Consider the following 25,080-nt stretch of genomic DNA (forward strand, 5'->3'; position numbering starts at 1 on the left):
TGTAATACGCCCCCTCTCCTGCCCTTACCCACAGCAACACGAGTGAGGTAAACCTAATCCTCCCAGCTGACAACTCAGAGCTAGAAAATGCCCGGAGGAGTGAAAGCAAGATAAATGTGTGGGGAAGGTGGCAATGCTCTCCCACAGAGGAAGATATCACTAAGAAAAGGCTAAAAAGAAGTTCAAAACACCTTTAGCTCCTTCCCTCCCCAGCCAGACCTCTCCCTCTGACCTTCCCCCCCCACCCCTCACCCCCTTTTTCATCAGGACTTGCATCAGCATTGGGACCGTATTGCTACAGTTCACGGCTCTCTGACGAAGTGTGGATCCTGCTGAAAATCTTCAAGCGAAACAGAAGCTGGGAGCACACACACGTGAAGATACCTTAAGAAAGCAGGTTTGCTACTTAACTCGGAGGAAAGAAGCTGGAGCAGACTTCTTCAGTTGCTCTCTAAGAGCCTTGTCGAGAGTCCTTGCAAAGACAAGTGTTGCTGATTCAAAAGAAGAGGAGGGATGGGGAAGAAAAAAAAATTGTGCATGTCTGTGTGAGAGGGAGACAACTTGTGTGTGTGTACGTGTGAATGCATGCTTGTGTGTGAGAGGGTGTAGGCGAAGGGTGGGGGGAGCTAGATATAGTGTTTTTTTCTGTGAAAGACATGCGAATGCAATTCCCAGAGAAGGGCACCAAGCTCTGCCTAAGAGCAGAAGGGGTAGGGAGAGGAGAGGAGAGGGGAGGGGAGGGGAAAGGGGAAAGGAAAGGAGAGGGAAGGGAAGGGGAAAGGGAAGGGAAGGGGGAGGGAGGAAGGAGGAGGAGGAGGAGGAGGAGGAGAAGAAGGGATTGCTGTTTCAGAAGACATTCATAGAAAAAGGGTGGCAAATTGTGTGATCGTCTTTAAAGGAAGTTTCCTGGGACCTAGAGAGAAAGCAAGAAGCCCAAAGAAGGAAAATAAAGGGCTATGATTTCCTTGTCCTGTTGCTTTGTCTCTGGCTCCCTCTGCCTCTGGAAGAGTAGCCACAGGACACAAAGATGCCCAGCTGGTCACTGCACGCCCAAGTTCAGTTTAGCCGGTGCTTCTCTCCTGTTTAGCCTGACTGCTTTCTCTGAAGGGGAGGACTCACAGCCCGACAGCCTTCTAGTTTAACGTGAAGAGTGTGTGCCGCCTCTCTCTGCCCATCCCAAGAGCTCGCTGGAGGTGGAGGAGAGGGGAGAAAGAGGACTTGAAAGTGCCCGAGGAGCTCCGATGCTAAGAGGAGACAAACATTCCCGTGGACGACGCAGAAAGGACAAAGCTGACTGATTTCTTGCTGCTTTCCCCAATTCCCCCCCCCCGCCCCCCTTCTTTTTCCTCTTTATCCTTTGGCGTACGCCAGTGTTTGGTGATCTTTGAAAACACAAAACAAACCACCAACCCCCAAGCCCCAACCCCTTGGCTAGCTCTTATGGGAATGAAACACTCCTCCCGCTGCCTGCTCCTGAGGAGGAAAATGGCGGAGAACGCTGCCGACAGCACCGAGGTAAGGATGCGAGGCAGAGCCCGGTGGCCGCGCTCCCCCAGCCCCCGGCCCCGAGCCCCCAGCAGAAGCAGCAGGAAGTGCCAGGAAAACTTCCCCGGACCCCCGGCCGGCCCCTGCCGCCGCTGCCGCCGGGGTTTCCTGCATGCGCCCCCCGCCCGCCGCCCCCCGGGCGGAGAACTTCGCGCCCCGCCGAACCCTCCCGGCGCCCCGGCTGTTTCCCGGAAGCCGCCGCTTTCCGCCGGCTGCCCGAGCAGCGGAGCGGGCTGGGCCGGGGCGAGGCTCCGTGCCGGGGCCGGGGCGCGGGGCCGGGGGCCGCAGGAGGAGGGGGCGGGCGGCGGCCGGGAAGGGGCCGGGCGCGGCGGGCGGCGGGCGGAGGCGGCGGGCACCGGGGGTCCCTGGCCGGCAGCACCTTGGCCAGCTCCGGGCGTCGCGCCGGGCCCAGCCGCGGGGCCGGGGCCGGCGGTCGGGGGACGCCGGGGTCTCCGTGTCTCTCCGGTGTTAACCTGCCCGAGGAGGGGGCGGAGGGCAGGAGGAGCATCCCGCCCTGTGCCCGGCTGGCCTGAGCCGAGCCGAGAATAGCTTTGCATTGCCTGCGGGCCGAACGGGTACCCTGCGAGCTCTCACGCTTTCTGCAAGAAAACCCACCCCGCACCCCCCTCCCCGTTACCTTCGGTTTCCTCAACACTGGGGTTGAGCAGCCCTTGTTTACTTGAATAGGGCTGTCTTGACCTCACTGACACTTCTCAAGGGATACAGCAGTGTGCGAAGTCTCAGATCTGGGAAAGCAAAACGATGCAGGATGCAGTCCCAGCTTCTCTGGCAGCATGTGAGAAGGAGACAGGCAAAAAGTGTGAGTGTGCGCCAAACTCCCCGTTTCTATTAATACCCTGTGCCTAGCGCTCTGGCTGAACGCTTAGCACATGGTTAAGCGACATGCAGCACAGCCATGTACAGACCCCAAGGGCAAAGCACCTCGACCAACTTCAACAGCTTTGCCCTTACGTTCACGGGCGGCACCGACCCTCCTGCCCAGTTGCCCTGTGGAGGTAATAAAGAAAAAAAGCACTGCTTCAGTGTGAGTGAGCACATGATTGTTCCCCTCTTTATTCTCTCAATGTCTCTGCCAAACGTCTCCTCCTTTCAAATAGTCCTCCCAGCAGGTGTCCTGCTCCCTCATGACTTCCTTATTTCTCTTCCTAATAGTGCTCTCTCTGCTTGACCTTCATAAATGTATCTGCTTTGCCATGCGAGGTGAAGAGCAGAATTTTCTTAAATGAATGTCTTGTAAGGAACATCCCTGCTACTGCATTACAACCCCATAAAGTGCTGTTTATAGAAGAGGCATCTATAAATAGCAAGAAGTCTGGCTGCACATCTGTAAACTGTCATAGTACTGACAGCACATATTGCATTAAAAGTCCCAGGATCCTGGGCAGTATTGCAAGGAGAAATGTAAAAGCACAGCCAGTTCATTTCAAACCAGTTTTTCAACTGGAATTTAGACAGGGAAAATAGATGAGAGGAGCTCTTAAAATATTCCTTTTCTATTTCAATTCACTATTAGTAAATTTTTGTTGTTTAACCACCTTTGCCTTTCTGCTTGTGCAGTGCTGCACACAACTGCAATGTCATTTTATGGAGAAGGCTTTCTTAACAACGACAGTTTCATTCCAGTGCTGCATACAGGCTAGCAGAGTGTTGAAATGCTATGCTTCCTCTCCTCAGAGTATCCATCAGTGACAGATTTGTGAAATGAGAGTGAAAATATTGCAGATTAGGCATATCCTGCTGTGCTTTTACCTCAAGAAAATTGGAACAGACACATTCATAACACCTGCCAAGATATTTTCTATTTTATTAATTTTCATATTTGTGATGTTAAGATCTGTTCTGTACTGAGAGAAGTAGTCTGCATACATGCAGACTTACAAGTGCACCAAGCAAAATATGCCAAGACCTTTGAAGCCCTTCTACTCGTCAAGCATCTATATTTGGCAAAGTCATAGGATACCAGTTTGACCTTCAAACCTGTATTTCTCTAACTTTCTCCTGAAGTTTGGAAATGTTCTGTGACAAAAGGAATACAGCACAAAGTGTCACACTTTTGGACTTATCACAGTGTCAGAGAAAATCAGGAATTGGTATAAATTTGCTTCATTTGAAACGAATGGGGTACCAGTAACACACATGATTTGATACTAAATTTCTGAAGTACTTTGATGCCATGATGATAGGCATGATGTGAAATATTTCAGCTATAATGAGAGACGAAGAGTTAAATTTAACCATTTAACCATTTAACAAATGGTCAAAATGCCCCATTTTCAAAGCGTTCCAGAAACCTGGTTCTTACACAGATTTATTTGAGCCAGTTACTTATATTACAGTTTCATAGTATTTTTTTTTTTTAATCTGCCACAGCTAAGAGCATTAATTAAACTTTCGGTCAAATATGGCAAGTACACTGTTTTATAGAACAGTAGTAGGGTGTTAAAAAAATACTTTAAGACAAAGAACATGGGCACTGTATGAAAAACTTTTTATTCCCTCTGATGACCATAGCGCTAGCTCATTAGTCTGAAGAGTTTAAAGAAATAATGACAACAAATACAAACAAGAGAAAACCAAATCTACAATGAGACAATACTCACTGTTACTTCAAACAAGAATACAAGACAGTAGAAAAGCAATAGCTTACTAGTAATTACTTTCCAGTCAAGGAAGACACCTTGTTTTACCAGGAAACTTACAGAAGTGTGCTCGCATGGTACCAGATTGTACAGATATTTATATTGCCAGTATCCCCATAGCCTTATATCTTGAGACAAAATATAATTAAGTGAGTAGAAGCGTTGACACAGATGTTGTTGGATCTTGGATCAGGGTCAGAATAGTTCTGTAATTTTATTGTACTGATAACAGCCTGATACCAGTCTGTCTGCCAGAGTTTAAGTGGAACCAGTGGGTTTTTTGTATGTGTTCATAGCAGTCTGAGGGTATACAGTGCTTTGTATAAAAATAAAAGTCAAGGGAAATAAAACAGTAAGTCTTTTCTATTTAGAGCCTCACTGGAGGCCATAGGGTTCCCACAAACAGGAAGATTGCTAGAATGGTTTCAGACCCTTGTTTGGAGTGCACAGGGGAAAACAAATAAAAAAGATTCAGAAAATCTTTATTCCCCTTGGCCATCCCATGAACTTTAAAAGAAGTTCCATGGGAACAAAAGCTGTGGAATCTCTCCTCGAGATATAAAAATGAACCTCTGTATCTTTAGTCATGAAAGAAGACTTGCCTAAATAAAACAGGACTGTCTGCATAGATAACAGATCTGGAAGTGAGTTCTCTGCACATAATTAAAGACACTCAGACAGAAAATTAAGTTAAAGTGTTCTTTGTAGAACATATGCATGAAGATTCTGTAAAATTAATAGTGCTGACCTGCTGTAAATTTTGGTTTCTGTGTCTTTTTATTTTAAATATATTAAGTGGAAGCCATATTAATAGTAGGACTGATATCAGAGATGGGAAGGAAATTGAAAGAAGTGAGATTTCAGAAGTGTGCCTGAATATAGCTCATGAACCTATGCCAGGTGAAGAAAACAGAATCACAGAATCATAGCTTAGTTTGGGTTGGAAGGAACCTTTAAAAGCCATTTAGTCCACCCCCCCTGCAATGAGCAGAGACATCTTCAACTAGATCAGGTTGCTCAGAGCCCCGTCCAACCTGACCTTGAATGTTTCCAGGGATGAGGCATCTGTTATCACCTCTTTGGGCAACATGTTCCAGTGTTTCACTGCCCTCATTGTAAAAAAAATTCTTCCTTATATCTAGTCTAAATCTACCCTCTTTTAGCTTAAAACCATTACTCCTTGTCCTATCACAACAAGCCTGCCTAGAAAGTTTGTCCCCATCTTTCTCCTAAGACCCCCTTAAGTACTGAAAAGCTACAATAAGCACAAAGTGCTGCAATAGCACAAAGTGCCAGGGTTTATGTGCATACCCAACAGAGACATACATCTACACCTAACAGATTTCTCACTGACTGAAACAATTCTAGAACCTAAAACTGGCTGGTTTTGTACAATGCATACAATGTTCATAAAAGGCAATCCTTATACTCAAGACTGTGCAGCGTCTGTAGAAAGAAAAGATGTTTGTTTCATGGCTAAGAATAGAGAGATCAGTAATTTATTAATTGTAGCAAAATCGAATCCTCACTGAATGTCCTATTACACAAAGCTTGGATTTTGATTAGAAAAAAAATTCTTTTGATGATTTCGGGTAACAGGCATAATAGGCATGCTTCCTCATACAGATGAATATAATTGGCACAGTATCATGAGATCCAGGTCTGTGAAAGTAACAGGTCTGTTATCAGAAGTGGGGAGATTGCCATGTCCTATCTGCATGAAATCCAGCCATACCACTACTTAAGGGAGAAGAGATTATAAATTCTATTGAAATCATGAGCTCCTGTTTGTGATTCATGAGTAGGAAGAGATGTTTCTCTTTAATAAGTTATCAAAGTACAAATGAACAGAAGCAGAGCAAGAGTGTGCGTAACACAGAACGGTGGACTGGATTTATTCAGTAAACATAAGTTTTGTTCCTGGCTATTACACTGGATCTTCTTGGAGATATAATTTAATCCCTCTGAGCTTTCCCATTCATACTGTTGAATTCTGTGATGTATTGGTGAAAGGTGCGGTAGAAGATTATTATTTGGTGGTGCTAAATTGCTCAGAACCTCAGAACACTATTTATGAATTAATGGGTGGGTGATGTTTACCCAAGAGACAAATAGCGCTGCTATGTGATGTGCTTCTTAGGCTTAACTGAAATCACAGGAGGTCTGGCCTGGTGTCAGATAGCTAGCTGAAGAAGCAGCTTATGACATACCTTTCAGCCTTACTGATTGATGTGTCACATGCCCATGTCACATAACTTTGAACAGGAAAAATTGTGATAGCTGGTGTGTGCAAGTAGTACAGGTGAGCTATAGAGATCAGAGCAGTGGCCCATGCTCTAGGTGCTTGGCACTGCTGACAAGGCAGTCAGAAAGCTGTCCCGTCATCTCACTGAAAAATCTTTCATTGTGGGTGTATCAGACCCCCAAGGGCTATAAAGGCACCTCTCAGTTAAAGCAGGGAGTATTCCCCTTCACCACATTTTGATCCTGCACAGTGCTCCCGTTCGGACTAAATACTTAGGCTAGTAACAAGGCAGTTCTAATATAGTCATGGGGGCTTTTTTGGTTTCTAGCCAATTTAGGAGTGGGAGAGCAGAAATATGGCTCTGAGCCATCTTCTCCTACCAATTTCAACTGTGCAGAACATTAATTTATCTCAGCTGAAGATCTCGGTGTAGTTAAATGCATTCAATTCCTTTTTTAAATTTAATACTAAAAATTCAAGACATTGACCATAATATTTTGGCCCCATTGAAGAAATAACTTTTGGTTGGCATTAATAATATAAATAGGATCAAACCCCATTTATGCTTAGATAAAGAATAACAGCAATATCTCAAAGCAGAGTCTTAAGATAATGATACCTTAACATTATCCTCTGGCAGTGTAGGGTTGTTCTAATGAACAACATTTTAGTGTCAAGAAAACTGGTATTTTTCTGAAAGGGTATGTTTCTTCCTGCTGACATCATGGGCCAGATCATATTGTGTCATCGTGGCAATGCTAAAAGAAAGGTTCCTTACTAGTGAGCACTTCACATAGAAGTTGCTGTAGTGACTTTTTTCCAGCCACAGTCTGTGAAAAGCAGTGAAGTCCTCAGAGGGGAGTGCAAGAAATTGTGTAGATGAGCACCTTTGTAATTGTTCTACTTCCACGCCAAACATGAGCTTGGAAGGACTGACTCACATGCCTTCCAGAGCTTCACCCTCAGCCTGATTCCAAAAGATGAAGGCTTGTGCCCTTACTGGTACAGGCAGAGCAGAGAAATACTTGAAGTTAAAAAAGTATTGAACCTAATCTTTCAAAATAATTTTGCCTCAACCTTTCTGACTTTGCAACAAAATTCAGTCCATTGACAGATGAAGTGATGAACAGCTAAAGGGGGTGAATGATGAAACTGGTTGCTCCTGTCTCTAATTCCACAGAGAATCCTGCTGCCCTGCTGTCTTGCTCGCTAGCTTTAATGCCAGCTCTATTTTGATCTAGAGTTTAGGATAAAATGGGATTGTCCTTTCCATAATTTTCTTTCTTCTTTGGGAATAACCTCTAAACAACAGAAACAAGAAGCACTCATCTCAAGGAAGGAAAGAGGAGATTGCCCGCTAAGTGGATGAGTTAATGGCCATAAAGGTGTCTTCACCATGCCAGCTTGGAGCAATTGCTGACTAGTCACAGCCTACCTGGCTCACTCCTGTGTTCCCGAACAAGTACTGACTGGCTCCATGGAGTCTCTTGGCATACTAATGCTTTCAAAGCTGTTGCATGGGAGCTGAGACAACTTTCTCCCTTCACAGTGACTGTGAGAGGATGGGCACTATCTCATTCTTAGTATTTCAGTTTTAAACTGACATTTAAGAGCTGTAGAAAGATGAAGGATGATGGCTTTATTAATTTCTTATAAGACAGGTTTTTCAGGTCCCAGTTGTGAAAAACCTATCTCAAAAAAATCCAAATTTTAAAAGGTATCTAATATTTTGTCTTCTTCAATCTGTATATTTCTAAAAATAGAAACTAAATTTGAAAATCCAGAGTAGAAAATCTTTATCTTCATTTTAGTTCATCAACAATTTTGAGATTTAGAAAACAGAATTGGAAATAAGACAGACTTAGTTGAAGAAGCACTCACTGCCAAGTTTTCTTTTCTGAAAACTCTGTTAGGTGAAGAAACTAAAGATAATTTTGCTTTGTATTTTGAGTGTGAAATGTTAGGTGACCATAAATAAAATCTCAATGTCTTTGCTTTCCAAAATGAAGAGAATATTTCAGTAACAAAACATATGCAAGGAAATTAAGGTGGGAATAAAATGTTTAGCTAAAATTTTAGACAGAGACACAATAGACAAGGTAAGAATACTATTCTCCCTCACTTAAAATATCCTGTTTTGAAGTCAAGACATGCTTTTGGAAGTTTGCATGTATTGAGGACTGCGTTGTACCCGGATCTTTTCTTCCCAGAGTGAATTATTGTTTAAAAAGCAGCATTACCACCTTTCCTAGCCGTTGTGCACAGAAAAGGAGTTCCTTAAGCTTTTCTGAGAAAGTATGGGGGGAAAAAAATCAGCTTTGAAAGAGGGGCCATGGAGGTGTATATTTTTGAAGACACTGTTTGGTCTGGACCCTACACTTAAGTCCCTCGTGTTCTTCTTGTCCTGTCCAAGAATCCAAGTATATATGAGCCATTCCATTACAGTTCCCCCTCCTCTTTTTAAAAGAAAATATAGCATTTCCCTCTCTTGTAATAGTATGGTGAAAGTGGTCTCCAAGAATTAGTGCTGAAGTGTTCCTTTAGTGCCCACAATGCACACTTGGGATCACACAGGGCCTAGCAGTTCTTGTCTTTTTCTGGCCATACAGACTATGTTTCATTGTTTCTAATATCACCAGAAAGCTCAAACCCAGTCTCAGAGCCCATAATAATGCGTGACCAAGCCAGGGCCTTCCAACAGCAACCTACCAGTCCAAAATTATTTCAGCTGTGGACCTTAATTTCTCACTTAGAAAGCAGAGGGGACCCTGCCATCTGTTTCAGTTTCTAGTTGCATCCTTGTACAGTAATCTCTTCTTACAGGTCATCTTCTCAGGCCCATGACCATTGTATTATATAGCATGTTGCTTACCTCCTTTTAACTAAAAGCTCTGCAGAAATGTTATGAGAATGGAAAGGAAGAATATTTTCTTAGTTGAAGAATATAGCAGAAGACTAACTGATTACAAGCACATGGCCAGGTAGTGTCAATAAAGTGTATTCTGCAGAAATCTCTAGTGGCTGAGCCCAGCTGTGTATCTGGCACATTTTACTTTGGTATTTTGGGTTAGTTATTTCTGGTTTATTTCTTCTAGAAAGAGAGAGATCAAATCTGAAAAGCAGCACTGTTTCTTACCCATGGTTTGCATCTTGTGTACAGCTGGAACAGCTGTTTCAGAAGGAAATCAAATGAGATAGTGTTAGCCACATCATAATACAGTTGCCTCCTTAGGAGTCAATGGTGTTTTAAACTTAGCAGTAGCTGAATTTACAAGCAGCAGGGGGTGTTCAACAATTCTTAGGGATGCTCTGCCTGTTGTATTGTTGAGCCTTAAAAAAGGTAAAGGGCCATCGTTACCCTTTCAGTTCCCTTGGCTTTAATATAACCCACTGCAAAGCTGAAGCAGACCAAGGGTGTGAAATCAGAAGACCGAGGTACAAGAACAGTTATTGGGCAGAGAAGGCAAAATAGGAAACATATTTTATTGTGCAAGAAAGTATATTGCAGACTAAAATTTCAAATTTCATGATCTCTTAGATTTCTGGGATTAGAAGTAGCAAACTTGAAGTTGCCCTCATTAAAAGTCCTGTTGTGGAAAATACTATATTCAGTCATGAAACAGAATGTGCTTTGTGAATTTACTGGAGGTCAAAGGGCATAATGAAATTATTTTGTGAAAGTGGAAAAGAAAAGGAGGGAGGGACAAAAGGCTGGCAGGAAAGTGGGTGGGCAGGGAGGGAAGAAGGGAGGGAGGGAGGGTGAAAAGGGATGGAAGGAAGGAAGAAAGAGGAGGGAGAAAGATAGGGAAATACAGTCAATATCCAGAGAAGCTGCTCATTTCCATAAAAGCATGAACAGTAGAAATATGTACTTAAATTTACTGTCAAAAAGTCACAGAATAACACTGTGATTCTTGAAGGCTGGTCTACCAGTAAAGACAAGGTGAAGAACACATTGAGTACCTTGGCCTTTTCCACATTCCACATCCTTTGTCACCAGGGCTCCTGCCCCATGTAGCGATGGGCCCGCATTTTCCCTAGCCTCCCTTTTGGTGCCTGTATACTTGCAGAATATTTTCTTGTTGCACTTCATTGTCCCCTTGTCAGATCCAAGAAATGTCAGGAATCAAGCAGCTATAGGCAGAGGTAGCAGGAGGCCAGCAGGAGAGGGAATCAATTCACCCTTTTACAGTTTGCAAATAAGGAAATAACGGGGGGTTTTGCAACAGCTGCTAAGGTCTAAGGCAAACCTCAATTTCTTTGTCAGAGAGAATACAAACAGTGGTGACTGTTTTTTGACTACATTAGTCAGTCATGGAATAAGAAGAGATAGTATGTAGTTCTAGCCCTGTGATTCACCCAAACCAACCATGAATGAGGAAAGAACATAACACAGAAAATCACAAGACTGGTTTTAACTAGTTATCAAGGTGTGTGTACTAAAGCTGCCTTGAAATTCTCCATTGAAATTGGCTTCTACCGTAATTGTCTCACAAATTGTTAATAAATGGTTAATCTCACAAATAAGTGACTTACCGTACTGTGAGAGAGATGCTGCCAGTGAAAACTTTTCACCCACTCTCACAGCCTTGCACGCACACATACTGTTTTCTGAAACCCACTCCCATCACCACTCCAATGAGTAGAACCAGGAGAAAATGCGACAGTCCTCACTAGTGTCCATGTCAGGATCTTGAGCAGCAGCTCAGCTCCGACTCACCACAGCTCCACCTTGGGCACCCACCGTGGCTCTTACTTCACCTCATTTTTGATCACAGTCACGTTGTTATTGCTGAACTTGACATGTTACAGAGAAGATAATTTTCCTAGCTTGCTGTTTTAACTGCATTACCCTTCTATTAATATCTAATCTGCTGAATTTTTATAGTCTATTAAATCAAAAAGCTGATTGCCATTTTCAAGGCTGTTCGAAGCATGTGTCCTATAATTTCTCATTCAGTACCAAGAGGTTAATTCAAGTCTCCAGTGCCAAACTCGATTTCACACTTTTTAGAATTTTCAGACATACTTTAATGAATTACAGTCCTAGTACTGCAACAGTGCATATACAACTAATGAAGGCTAACCTAGAACTTGCAAAGCTAGGCCAATTCAAAACTAAGTTTATGTTTCTGTTTTCTTTGTAGTTGACATTCAATTTCAGTCCTGCTTTTCTAAGAGAATTTTTGTTTAAGCAGATAAACTTAATGGGAGACAAAGACAGACAAGTATTTCAAGCAATGAAGGTGCTTTCACTTATTACTGTGAGATTTTAATGAAAATGCAAAATTATTCTAGTATTTCTTTGTAATAGAAGACATGATTTCTTGTAACCTCAATACAACTATTTTATTGAAGAAAAGAGTCTCTGTGCCATCTCTATGTCTGATAGGTCTGTTCCTTTCTCAACAGAAAACCAAAAATGCTCCTTAGTGCTTATGAAATATCTTTGTCACTTTATAAAGTAGAAGGCAAAAGCATTTATGCTTGCAAGATCTATTTCCACCAGGTAAAACTGAGTATTCTAACCATGCCTACTGGAAACAAAGGCATTCTGTTCTCAAGACAGGTTACTCTCATGTAAATGCACCAGTTTCAGCAGAATTATTTGTGATTTATAAAGATTCAAAGCCAGCTCACGTCTATATATAAAATTGTATTAAAAAGGATTAATCACTAGTGGGTTTGTTCAAGAATAGTTTTCATCATTTTGTTTCATGACTGTGTAAAAATGTTAGGAGTATACTTTCTGGTATCGTTTTCTTAACTGTTTAAAAGACGGGTCTGAAATAGTAAAAGCTTATTATTCTCTTGCTAACACAGAGCTATAGAAGCCTGCTTTATATCAACATGACTACCAATGACTGCTTTTGAAACATACTACATAGATATCTTTTAACAGGTGTAGTTCAGAACCTGTTGGAGTTAACAAATTGCTGAAGATCTTTGAATGCTTCAGTAAATGTTCTATTAATAATGCAAGAAATGCTGAACACACTAGTTTGCTCATGTGTGTCAGTAGCACTCAGCGTGATTGTTTATTGTAGAATCAAGTTCCATACCAGTAGGGTAGTTAAAAACATTCCTCATCCACCTTGTATAATATGGAGCAAAAGGAATTCCACTGAACAAGTGGGATTACCTGTGTTCTGAATGTTAGATACATATCCAAGTTTCTTAACAATGCTGAAAACACACTGAAGTCAATTGTGGGATTTGCAGCTTTCTTGAGAACAAATACGTTACCCAAACCTGGAGCTCATGGGTGTTTAACCTCAGTCTCTTCCAATGAAATTTCTTAGACTAGGTGTACCAAAACCAAGTAATATTTAGTGGCCAAATACGAGCAAGTCTACTTCATTAGGCTAAATTTAGAGAGTGTTTAAGGACATATATGTCATCCTTGTTATAAATGAGGATAGTCAGTATCAGAAGTACACACAATTGCCTTTATAGTCCGAAGAAAGATTAATATTTCTTGGTCCATTACTAAGGAGACTTATGAGTAGCTTTCCTTTATCAGGGTTTTTAAACTTGAGATTTAAGTTTAATTAGCTCCTTCAATGTGGTTACAAAATACCATCACTTTTAAAAAAAACACATTCATATTCAGTGTAGTCCCAGAGTCTGAAAATTAATGAATTACTGACAAGATATCCAGTCACATTGACACAACAGTTTGTACTCTAACACTGTTTCAAACCAAGAAAGTTACTTTACTCCCCATCTTAGAACTAAAATGCAAGTCCAATACACAGCACCAGTTCTGACTGAGCAAGACTATGCTATTTATTAATACAGTAACAGCCTTAACACTGTGATCACTTGTCATTTCAGCCACACAGAAAAATACGATGTTCCTTAAATGCACATTAATAGGTTTACTTACAAAATTACTTATCATGTGTATGTCTTTATACATATACACAGTTTTTTTGTTTACATAAATTCAGACTGCGTATTATGCTGTGACTTTCATTTCTTTGTGCACTCAGATTGTCAGTGTTATTAAAACTACATCAGAGAAGACACTGCTGTGCCAGTGTGGGCTCATATACTGTAAAATCATAATATCTTGATTAAACTTTTATACCACATTAAATGTTTATATACATACATCTATATATTTTGTCAGAGAAACTCTATGTTTAAAAAAACAGTTTCACAGAAAAGTCCAAAATCTTCATTCAGTAGCATCTTTTGTATTCCCTGTCTTCCTCATTATGGGTGTCCTGACAAAATTCAGTTTAGTTGCGGAGAATTACAGGAAGATACAGCCTTCCATTTCAAGTTGAAATAAGCTCACATTTCAGATATAGGGCTAACAAAGCTCTAAAGTCAGTTTAAATTCAACTAACTTGGTGAGCTGTTAGGAATACAAACTCCCAATTCAGAAAGGGAGCACTGAAAAAGATTTGTCTGTTTCAGTTTAGATCCCTTCCAAGCATTCACAGCTTTGATTCAGCAACTAAATACAACTGGTCATGTTTTCTTAAATTCTGTAACACCTACACATCTCAGAGGTCAGAGAATAAGCCAGCGCACTTGCAAGTCAGACCAACCTAATTAAAATGCATGAAATGTCACTCTCACAAAGGTCATTGATTTGAACATTTTTGCCAGTGAGAGTACATTGAGAAATACGTAGAAGTCTGGTTCCCGAAAACACTTTTTCTTCAAAACCACTTCACAAATTTAGGCACTGTTACTGTCTTTCCCTCTGTTCAAGCACCTTTCACCATGCCCAGAGAGTATCTTGTAGGCAGAATATATTCAGCTCAAAAGTGCAAAGCAATTATTTATTGTCTGACATATCAAAGGCAGTTAGGATTAACAAGTTACTAGACAAACCACTATACGCTTATCATTCCCAACGTAAGACAGAGTCTTTGCTGTCCAGGTGTTCATGTGGTGAAGGGTCAGATTCTGCTGCTGCTGGGAATGTTCATGTAGTGTCATGTTGCTTCACGTTCATGCTTCATTTTGCTGTTGCCATCTTCAGACTCTGTCAGAATGTTCTATCTCTTCACGTCATTGTTTTTCCTCCTGAATCCTTGAACTTTAAATTTGTATTTCACCTTATTTTGTCTTTCATGGCTCCACGCTACAGGCTTTGTAAAAGCTCTCATAATTTAGGATTTTTTTCAGAAGTCTGAGCCAGGGTTATGCATCTGCACAGTTGGTCATTGCTAGGCATTGAATCACGCTGCTGAACCCCTAGGATGAAGCCTTGGAGGCTACAGAAAGTGGGATGCAGCAGCTAGGAAGCCACCGAGTTGAATAGGTGCTTCTGAAAACTATACGCATAAATTTTTGAATACTTCTCTGCCTGCATACTGTTAAATGATGTAGGAAGCTCGGCCACCTCCTCCAGCCACTCTGGGCCAGCACCTCTCCTGCCTGGGCCCCTTGGAGCCCAGCCTGGTGCCCCACCAGGGACCCAGAGCCTCAGCTCAGACAGAGGGACATGGCTGATGCTTTCCTGCTTGCAGGTTCAACCAGTGCCAAGGCTGCACACACATCCCAGACACACACACCCCCCGCGACACCGACATGGCTAGTCACACAGGCTGCCACAGACAGGCGCGGCCTCCAGCAGCTCTAGCACACAGGGCTCACATACAAGACAACCCAGACAGCCAAGCCCCTTGTCTCCTTCAGTGGGCAGAGCCAGAAGGTCACTGGTACAGGCACCCACCCCCACCCCAGGTTCACAAGCACAGACCTGTTTGTGGATTTCTTGGTCACCAGTGTGCCCCCTCTGCCCACCCAGCACCCCTGCCTGGATCCTGGGGCCCCTTGCCTGCCCCACAGGGTCTCTGACTTGTTGGCTGCTCCAGTTCGGTGCTCGCTGCAGACACGCAGCGCTCACACACTCATCCCTCATGCACTCCACATCCACAAGTCCCCCCGGCGGACCCTGGCCCAGGCCCTGGCCCCCCCAGCCACCGGCTAGTCCAGCTTAGAGTTCACTGGTGGAGGCGCACACACAGCTCAGGCTCACCAGAGCTGGGGAAGATGCAAACTGCCCCTGCAGCCGGCACCAGGCACCCGGGCCGTGACCCGGGGTCCCGCTCCAGTGGCGCTGAGCTCCGTGCCCACCTGGCGCACGCGGCCCCCTGACAGCTGCTTTTGGGAACAGACGCTGGTCCCGCCCCAGTGGCGGGGGGTTTGAGACCCCCACTGGCTCCAGTCGCTGGTGTGACAGGCCAGGGGCTCCCACCCCCCAGTGTGACCCCAGGAGCTGCACCAGGTTCCCCTCACACACACACGCGGGTCTCGCCGGTCGCTGGCACCGAGCCCACGTGCCAGGGGACGGAGCGAGCGTACGCAGAGGTGCTTAGGGAAAGGTTTGTGAGGAGGCAGAAGAAGCTGCGGTGACACCTGCAGTGAGCAGGCACAGGGCTCAGCCCCGCTTTACAGCTGACTGGACCCGCTTACACCCCTTTCTGTCTGCCCCCTTTGTTCCCCCCTGCGCATCCCCCACCCCAGGGGTCTGTACAGCTCTGCCGGCTCCTGCCCCCCCGGCAGCCCGGAGCCCTCCAGCGTGCAGGATTGTCCCTTGCAAAGTCCAGGCTGATCTTCCTGGAAGCGGCACCTGGGGTTTCCTGACAGCCCATCAGTCCGTTGGGGTGGCGAGGTTTGTTTTGTGCCATTGCCTCCGTGTTTGTTTTGTCAGGTCTGCGTCTCGGTGTATTTTATTTCTGGTTTCCCCTTTTTCCCCCTCGTTTCCCAACTGACAGGTCCCCAGTCAGATAACCTCCCTGGAGTAAACTTTCTCGTGCTCTTATCAACTGATGTGACTGACCAGGTTTGGTTCTCGTCACTGCCTCCCTCACCGTGCCAGGCAGGTTGTGTCCCTTGCGTGGTCTTGTTCACGGCTTCCTCCTTTTCCTGTCCCTGTTGCACTGGAAAGGGTCCGTGACCAGGTACCCTCAAAGGAGTGACACCCTCATCCCACGTATCTTTCCACACACCTTTGAAATTCTGTCCCTTAGCTATACTGTGTGTATACTTACATACATACATGCATACATACATATATATATGCCTGTACTTGCTTAGAAATTTATTTTAGTTCTGCATAGATAATTTGTATGGGTTAAAATTAGGGAATTCTGACAGGCTTACCTGGGGTTATACTACAATTGCATGGCCAGGTGAATCCTGTATTTTTGAATGATGATTTTTCTGCACACCACGCACATTTGTATAATTTAAAACAAGTCTGAGACTTGTCGTATAATTTAAGCCAAGTCTGTAGTTTATTTCAACCAAGCCTGGGACTTACTGTGCATATTGTACAGTAAGTTTGATGACTCACAAATGCCCTGGATTTAGCACACACAAACCACAACTGCCTGTGAGCAGGTCTGACATTTCCTGAAACATAAACTATTTCTACCCTATTATAGACAAATATGATAACTCCGTGTTAAGTGGCTTAAGACTTTAAATGATACTGAAGTAATTCAGGTAGCTATAGATCCACTAAGAGAATGAGTGGAAAAATCAGTTGTACCTTGTAGATTAAGTCTTAGAAAATGTGGTCTGTTTTGCTCCATTTAGAATCTCAGTGTTAACAGTAATCACAAAATCACTGTTATGCTCTTGATTATGTATCACTGAGATCCATCTTTCTTGGAAGCCAAAGCTACATCCCTACATAAATCCATGACCAGTACAATCTTACAAGGACAGAAATAAATGCTACAGGTACCTAGCTACAGGTGAGAATTTTCAACAGGTATTAGCAATTCTGAATTGTGCTGAGTGCGTAGAATACCTTTTGTATAAAGAAAAAGAACAATTCTCTAGCAGCTCGTTTCTCCTAAGTCGACAGCAATACATTTTCCTGTAAGATGTCATGATAATGAACATCAATTTTAATTATAGTCTATAAAGCACCATTTATATTTCCCATGCCATATGTTATATTTAGGGCCTCTTGACTGCATCTGACATTTTTTATTACTTGCAGTCTTTTTGGAGGTGTGCAAGTGTAATCTCTATTAAAAACACAGAGGTCACTGAGGGTCAAAGTTTCTCTTAAAAGCCACTACCACTTACAGCTTCATTAAGGGGACTGTGAGTTATAGAAGTATATAGGAAGAGTGAAATAAGAACAGAGAATTAGTATTTTTGTCAGAAGGAGGAAATCTGGTATGTGATGCCTGTTTCTACCCATTTCTACCCATCAAATCATGAGGGAAAATAAAACCAGAAAACAGTTCAAACACTGATTTTACATTCAAATATATTGGAATAAGCAAATCAATGCTGGAGAAATGGGCTGAGAGGAACCTCATGAAGTTTGAGAAGGAGCAGTGCCAAGTCCTGCACCTGAGGAGGAACAACCCCACGCACCAATATGTGCTGAGGGCAATCCAACTGGAAAGCAGCTTGGAAGAAAAGGACTTGGGAATCCTGGTGGACACCAGGCTGAACAGGACCCAGCAGTGTGCCCTTGCTGCAAAGAAGGTTCATGGTGTCCTTGGCCACATTAGACAGAGTATTGGCAGCAGGTTGAGGAAAGTGATCCTTCTGCTGTATTCAACACTGGGGAGGCCACACCTGGGGTTCTGTGTCCAATTGTGGGTTCCTCAGCACAACAGAGACATGGACACACTGGCGAGTCCAACAAAGGGCCGTGAGGATAAAGAAGAGACTGCAGCATCTCTTCTATGATGAAAGGCTGAGAGGGCTGGGACTGCTTAGCCTAGAGAAGTGAAAGGTCAGGAGGATCTTATTTTGTTAATGTATATACATACCTGAAGGGGGGTTGCAAAAAGGATGGAGCCAGGCTCTTTCCTGTTGTGCCCGGTGACAGGACCAGAGGCAAGGGGCACAAACTGCAACACAGGAGGTTCCACCTGAACATCAGGAAATAATTTTTTACTGTGAGGATGACTGAGCACTGGCACTGGTTTCCCAGGGAGGTTGTGGAATCTCCCTCCTTGTAGCCCTGGGCAACTGGCTTGAAGTGGCCTGCTTGAGCAGGGGGGTTGGACCAGATGATCTCTAGAGGTCACTTCCAACCTCAACTGTTCTGTGATTCTGTAAAATCAAACACATCGATAAAATTGGAAATCTAAGAGCTTTGTATTTTATGCATTACATTCTTCTTCTTTCCTTGGTTGATATTTGAATAATCCAATAAATTTAGGAACCTGTAACAAAGGCACACAGTCCCTGGGTTGCCTCAAACATTCAGCCCTATGAAATGCTGGGTATGTTCACATCTCTGTTGACTATGTTTTCTTTTACATCTGAAGAACTGAGGTCTCAATGAAATGAAAAAGACCAATGATTTATTACAGTCACTGGATTGTACAGTCTGCACAATCCAGAACAAAGGAAATCAAGACAATTAATTACTTAAAGTACTTGCCAGCAATTCTATATTTAGCTTTTATGACTTTGCATTAGTTTAAAACTTTTAACTGCTGGATATGACTTCACTATCCCTGACACCAATTAAAGATCAAAATCCTTCTTAATCGTCTGGTTTTGGTGAGAAATCCTAGGCTGAATGAAGATGGTCCTTTTTAAGGAGGTAGAGGAGAGGCTGTCATCAGTTGCCTTTGTTCTTCCTTCATCTTTTAATCATTTAGAAATTTCCTCATGGTATGGTCTTCAAAAGAAATCTTGTTGCCTGTGATATACAATTTGTGTCAGTTGTGCTGCTGGTGGCAAAACAGTGCATTCCTCTGACTCACATCATGCTTCAGAATTCTGCTGCAAATTACTGTGTTGTCAGTAAGAGAAGAAAAATAAGCACTGGTTTTTATTTGGTGCTGAATGGTTTTACCTCCAATGATTCAGTGTCTCAAGAAAACCCATTTTTACAAGCCTTTTGCAGTGCTTACGTTCCTGAAAAGGTTCAAGAGTTATTCAGGTCACTCTCCTGGGATCTTCTTGAAAACAGTAATTTTTTCCATGCTGTTTTGACAAATATGCACAGCTCATTAGGTTAGGCTCCCGATGTTCAACAAATCCTTATTACTTGCTATTGTAATTATTTTAGTTTTAATGGATGAACTAGAATCTGGATTCTGATCACATGAATTCCAATGCTTTAGCAAGGTGTCTGAGTTGGTGGCCTGCTTGCCTCGTCTAATCAATAGAGGCAAACACCTCGGAACGGCAACTCTGCCCGTCTCAAACCCGAATCACACTTTGAAGAATCCTCTTTCATTCTTTTGATCCTAGGTAGAGCCTAAGGTGGCTGGGCTGCCAACCTTCAGTAACACTCACAGACCAAACACAGTGTTTTTTCCTTTGTATGACAGTGTCATGCTTTAACCCCAGCCAGTAACTAAGTACTGCACAGCCGCTCGCTCACTCCCCTCTCCATCCCCTGTCCTCGTCCCCCCCCTCACCAAGGGATGTAGAGGAGAATCAGGAAGGAATGTAAAACCCCAGGGTTGTGATAAGAACAATCTAATAATTAAAATAAAATAAAATAGGGGAAAAACACCTATAATGGTAGTAACCATAATAACAATTATAATGGAAAGGAGGGAGAAGGGGAAAGGAATAAAATCCAAAGGGAAGGGAGAAAAGGGAACAAGTGATGCACAACAAATATACTTGCTCACCACCCGCTGAGTGATGCCCAGCCAATCCATGAGCAGCAATCGGCAGCCCCCAGCCAACTCGCCCCAGTTTATATACTGAGTGTGATGCTCTATGCTGTGGAATATCCCTTTGGCCAGTTTGGGTCAGCTGTCCTGGCTGGGTCCCCTCCCAATTTCTTGTGCTCCCTCCAGCCCTCTCGCTGGCAGGGCCTGAGAAACCGAAAAGTCCTTGACTGAGTATAAACATTCCCTAGCAACAGCTAAAGACATCAGGGTGCTATCAACATTGTTCTCACTCCAGATCCAAATCACAGCACTGCCCCAGCTACTAAGAAGAAAATTAATTCTATCCCGGTTGAAACCAGGACAGACTGTCCTGGAAAGATAGTGCCCTGATTCATAGTCCTATGGAAAATCCCATTTTTTTTTTATTCTGGTTTTCACATGTTTAGAATCTTCTTCCCATCAGAAAGCTCTCCTTCCCCGTTAACTCTGAATGTGCAGCCAGTTCAGAAATGAGAGCTGATGCTTCTCCTCCATCCCACTCAGCTGCCAATCATTCCATGAACAGGAGAGTTTTTTAAAGAAACAGGATCCCAAGAAGCTTGATATGTTCCAAAAAGGAAAAAAAATGGTACTTTTCCATGTCAACAAGACTTTGAATCACCTTGAATCTCCCCCCACTCTCTGCGTTAATTTATTATATCTTCCAACAATCACCACTAAACAAACTGGGAAAAAGGCTTCTTTCTTCCAAATGAGGTATGAGTAGTACTGGAGTGAGCCAAACGCTGTTCTTGTGGCCCTGAGATTCATGAAGAACACAAATCAGCTTTGGCATATCTTGACTTCAGTGACATGGCCCGCAGCAGGCTATAGGGAAACACTATTTTTGCTTCTATTATTTTTCTCTCTTCTGTTCCCCCCCCCGCCCCCGCCCCGTTTCTTAGATCATGTTAATGTCCAGAAAACTAGCAAGTGAAACTTTCAGTCCTGTCCTTCGACTCACAGTTTTCTTAGACAACTAACAGAATTTGATGAAGTTTAAGTTTTATTCTTTTTTTTTTTTTTTTTTCGCTTTTCCCCCATCCACTGGTGGTCAAAAAGCTAGAGAAGCTGAAGGCCTGTTCCACCATTGGAACACGGACGGGGTTGGTGCATTAAAGACTTTTGCATTGCTGTACATCATGCTGTGCCCATACTCTGGCTAAAGAACAATAATGCCAACCTTGTATGTGGAAAGGTGATGAGACTGGCTAAAAAAAGACACTGAATTTGCGTCAATGCATTCCTTTTATAGGTCTTTCTGTACCTGGGAACTTTTACTCAGTGTTTTCAAGGATTCTTCACAATTGTGAATAGTAAAATCCTTCTAAAGCTGAGCTTCATTCTCTAAGCTTTTCAGGTTAAGAAAAGTCACATGAATCAGTGAAAATCACAAGTCAGAGGCATTTTCATCTGAGAACATCAGTCTTCATGCTAATCAACCTATTTACACAGCATCAATGCAAGACTAATTTGAACAGAAGCCCAGTTATACAGATCTTTCCACTGCCAGTTACGTTTCTGCTCGTGTTATCTCTAGTAATTTCCATTTTGCTCTACAGTTCTTCTGAGTGAAGACACTTTTGCAGTCTGTAGTGATTCTGCAGCAAGCATTCGAATTGCTTCTCTATGACTGCCTAAGTAAAGGAAAAGATGCACCACTCATGCACATACATGTAGGTCTTGCTGCCCATGTGCTCTGGTGAATGCCCTAGGCAGAGCCAAAGCTTTTCACAAGAAGGATGAATCAGGACCCACATAAGATGTTGATAGAAAAGCATGGAATGGTCTGTGGGAGCCACAGAAACGGGGTGGCAAAATGCAGGCTGCCCTTGCATGCCTGAGTCCTGCAGGAAGGATCGGCTTCGGTTGGCGCTGTGTGGTGCAAGCAGCAGTTGCTTGTTGCAAAGAGGTGCTGACAGCTGTCAGAACAGTCACAGGTTTGATGTTTTGTGGACAAAGCATTCTACATTTTGTCCATACATCAGGCAAAGATTTCCATTCGGTCTTAGCCAAGCGTGTGCCCACTCTCAGCTCAGAATAACACACTGTGCCTGATGAATCAGCATCAATGGAAGCGCTGAGACAAACCACCCAACCCCTTATGAAAATGGAAACAGCAAGAAAGGGAATGCAAATGGTAAAAGCCAGGATGGAGACAGGCACTTAATGAAGAGCAAAGAGGTGGTTCAAGGCAGGCTCTTTGTGATTTAACTAACCTGAAGCTATTCAGTGTAAAATTCATGCATTCTCACTCCAAGGTAAGCCTGAAGTGAGAGAAAATGCACTCTTCATTGTAAATTTGGAGGGGAAGTGCCTTCCTGAACTTTGAGGTCGCCAAGAGAGAACAGTCAGACCTTTTGTCCCACCATGGTTGTAAAGCAGGAAAGCTATTTTTATTTCAGCAGCTGGAGCTCCTGAGCACAAGTTAAAGGCTTTCTTCCAGTTTTCTCTCCAGTTATTTACAGCTGGGCCCTTTACATCTGATAAAAATAAAACTTTGAATGTCCTCACAAGAGTTTTATTCTAATGATTACAAATGAAAATACTAGTAGCAGATAGGTGTTAAGAGTCCAATACTCTCTTGACCAGTTTCTTTTAGATATTCCATGCACGGAGGGTGTAACATTAAATATTGAACATCTTATTAATGTCTTATTTGAAGACAGTTGGGTTACATAGGATTTCTGATTTAGTAGAGTTGTCCTCCCAAATCTGGGTTCTTCACCCGGTGTGCTGAATGCCAATCCATACACAGAGTCAAGATATTTGTTTATTGCATGTCTGCACATTGATGGGTGCTAGATGATAAATCTGCCAAGCTGGCACCCCTCTTAACACATGGTAAAACATTTTATACACTTTGAACAATTGTTTACAATTACATCCAGTCACACTTAGTTCTCATTTGTTCTTAGAAGTCTTGTCTCCGTTTTTTCACTGGGCATGTTCTGTGGTGAGGGGGCTTTTTTAGTAGGGGGCTTGCTTTGCTCTAGGGTGGATCTTTTGGTATGCTAATTAGGGTAGTCCACACATAGTTTAAACAATTTGCTGTTTAGTCTCATTAACCATTTGGTTCTCCTTGAGCTTATCTTGTTGTGCCCCAGCTTGATATATTTGTGGCATCTATTCCTCTCCCAAGGGCATGTTTTGTTAACTGTTTGTAAGGATTAATTAACCTTCCCTTTTTTTTTCAAAATCTTTCTTGTTTTTCACTATAGGTATTTACGTATTTCTTCTTTTTCTCTCTCTTTCTTTTTTAAAGTAAATAATTCTTGTATCAAATCCCCCCTTTGAGACTGTATAAGGGAAGAATGTGTATTTTTCCCTTCTATTAGTATCATCTTTTTATTAAGCAGTCCACCCAAGATCAAACAACATCTCCATGTACACTGGATTAATACATATATACATATAATTCATATAATACCTAATATTACAAATATTAGAACTCTTCCAATCACAATGTGTATCACTTTCTTTACCCATGAACTCAAATCTGATCCCTAAGAGGTCAGCCGTTTCCACGTTTCAGCAATGCCAATAGAAGTGCCATCTTTTTGTGTCTCATCTTAGATATTCTATCACTTGAGTACACACACACACCTTAGATGCTAACAGCATGTCAATCTAATTTACCTGTTCCTTTTGGGAAGTGCATCTTTGGAAAAAAGTGGAATAATTTTTTCTGGGAGATCAGGGATAGTTACTTCACATTCCTGTTCTTTTATTCCTCGGCTCATATTAAAGGATGTATTTGTTCATAACTCTCCCCAAGATACATTAGAAAGGCATTCCTCTTGCCAAGCTTTCTGGGAAGTGTATACAGACTCAGCAACTGGTTCTGTGTATTATTTGTATTTTTTTCTGTATCAGTTTAAAAATACATATGTTCCTCCCAAGGGTCATTTAATGTCTGCCTCTCAGGGCTCCTGCATTGTCCTATCACTATAACTAAGTAAAGAATAGCAATTTATAATACTATTTCTCTTTACAAGGATGTTAATATTTTTCTGAAGGCACTCTATTACTACTACAGTTCCTATCACTAGCATGCAAACAACAGAAAATTAATCCTTAAGTATAATCTAAGTCAAGATATGATTTTTCAAAATCCCTTGTACAGTGCATTAAACTTCAGAAAATTTTAATTCACAGTCTACCGATTGTTCAGTCGCCCATTGTTTAGTTGTAGGTGCTTTTCTTCACCTGGGTATAACATGTTCAGTAGTCGACTCCTAATTTCACTGCTGCATAGGCAGTCAATAAAAAAAAACAGTATATGGTCCCTTCCACTTTTCTTTTAGTGGTTCATCTTTCCAGCTTTTGGGATAAACCAAATCTCCTGGTTGAAACTGATGTACTGGCAAATCCAAAGGCAAAGGAGCTCTTTGATTTATGTATCTATGTAAGGAGGATAAGGTTCATGAGAGAGAGTTTAAATATCTCCTTAGCACTTGTTCACCTTTAACGTGTATTTGGTTCTCTTTTGTGGTCAGGCCGCTAGCTGGGTATGATTCCCCATATAAGCTTTCAAATGGGCTTACCCCTTCCTTTGTTCTAGGGGCAATCCTAATTCTCAGTAGGGCCAACGTAAAACCTCAATCCATTCCGTAGGGGTTTCCTGGTACAGTTTTGTTATTTGTCTCTTAATTGTTTGATACAGCCTTTCTATTTTCCCGCTAGGCTGTGGTCTCCAAGGGGTGTGCAAATCTAACTTAAACTAGAGGAATGTGGGCACTCCTTGAACTATCTTTGTGACCAATTGGGGTCCCTTATCAGAGGACAACCCTTCTGGAATCCCGAATCTAGGAATTATTTCTTTTAATATTACCTTAACAACCTTTCTCACCCAATTGGTATTGCAAAGGAAAGCTTCTGGGCATCCTGAAAAGGTATCTACTAAAACAGGCAAATGCTTACGCTGACTGCCCCTCGGTAACTTAGAAAAATCTGTTTGTTCCCCAGGAGCAATTCCTCTCTTCACATGTCGTGCTGGTGGTTT

General features: G+C 42.6%; 1 protein-coding gene across 1 annotated transcript in view; it reads left to right on the plus strand.

Moving 5' to 3' along the window:
- The first annotated feature begins 856 nt into the window (after positions 1–856).
- PRMT8 (protein arginine methyltransferase 8) overlaps positions 857–25,080 on the plus strand; it is a 74,266-nt gene continuing 50,042 nt past the window's right edge. Inside the window, exon 1 of the mRNA XM_005433361.4 lies at positions 857–1,515. Within this exon, the coding sequence (XP_005433418.1) occupies positions 1,441–1,515 (75 nt within the window). The 5' untranslated portion in view covers positions 857–1,440. The remainder of the gene's footprint in view (positions 1,516–25,080) is intronic.

This window comes from Falco cherrug, chromosome 5 (assembly GCF_023634085.1).
Source record: "Falco cherrug isolate bFalChe1 chromosome 5, bFalChe1.pri, whole genome shotgun sequence".
NCBI lineage: Eukaryota > Metazoa > Chordata > Aves > Falconiformes > Falconidae > Falco > Falco cherrug.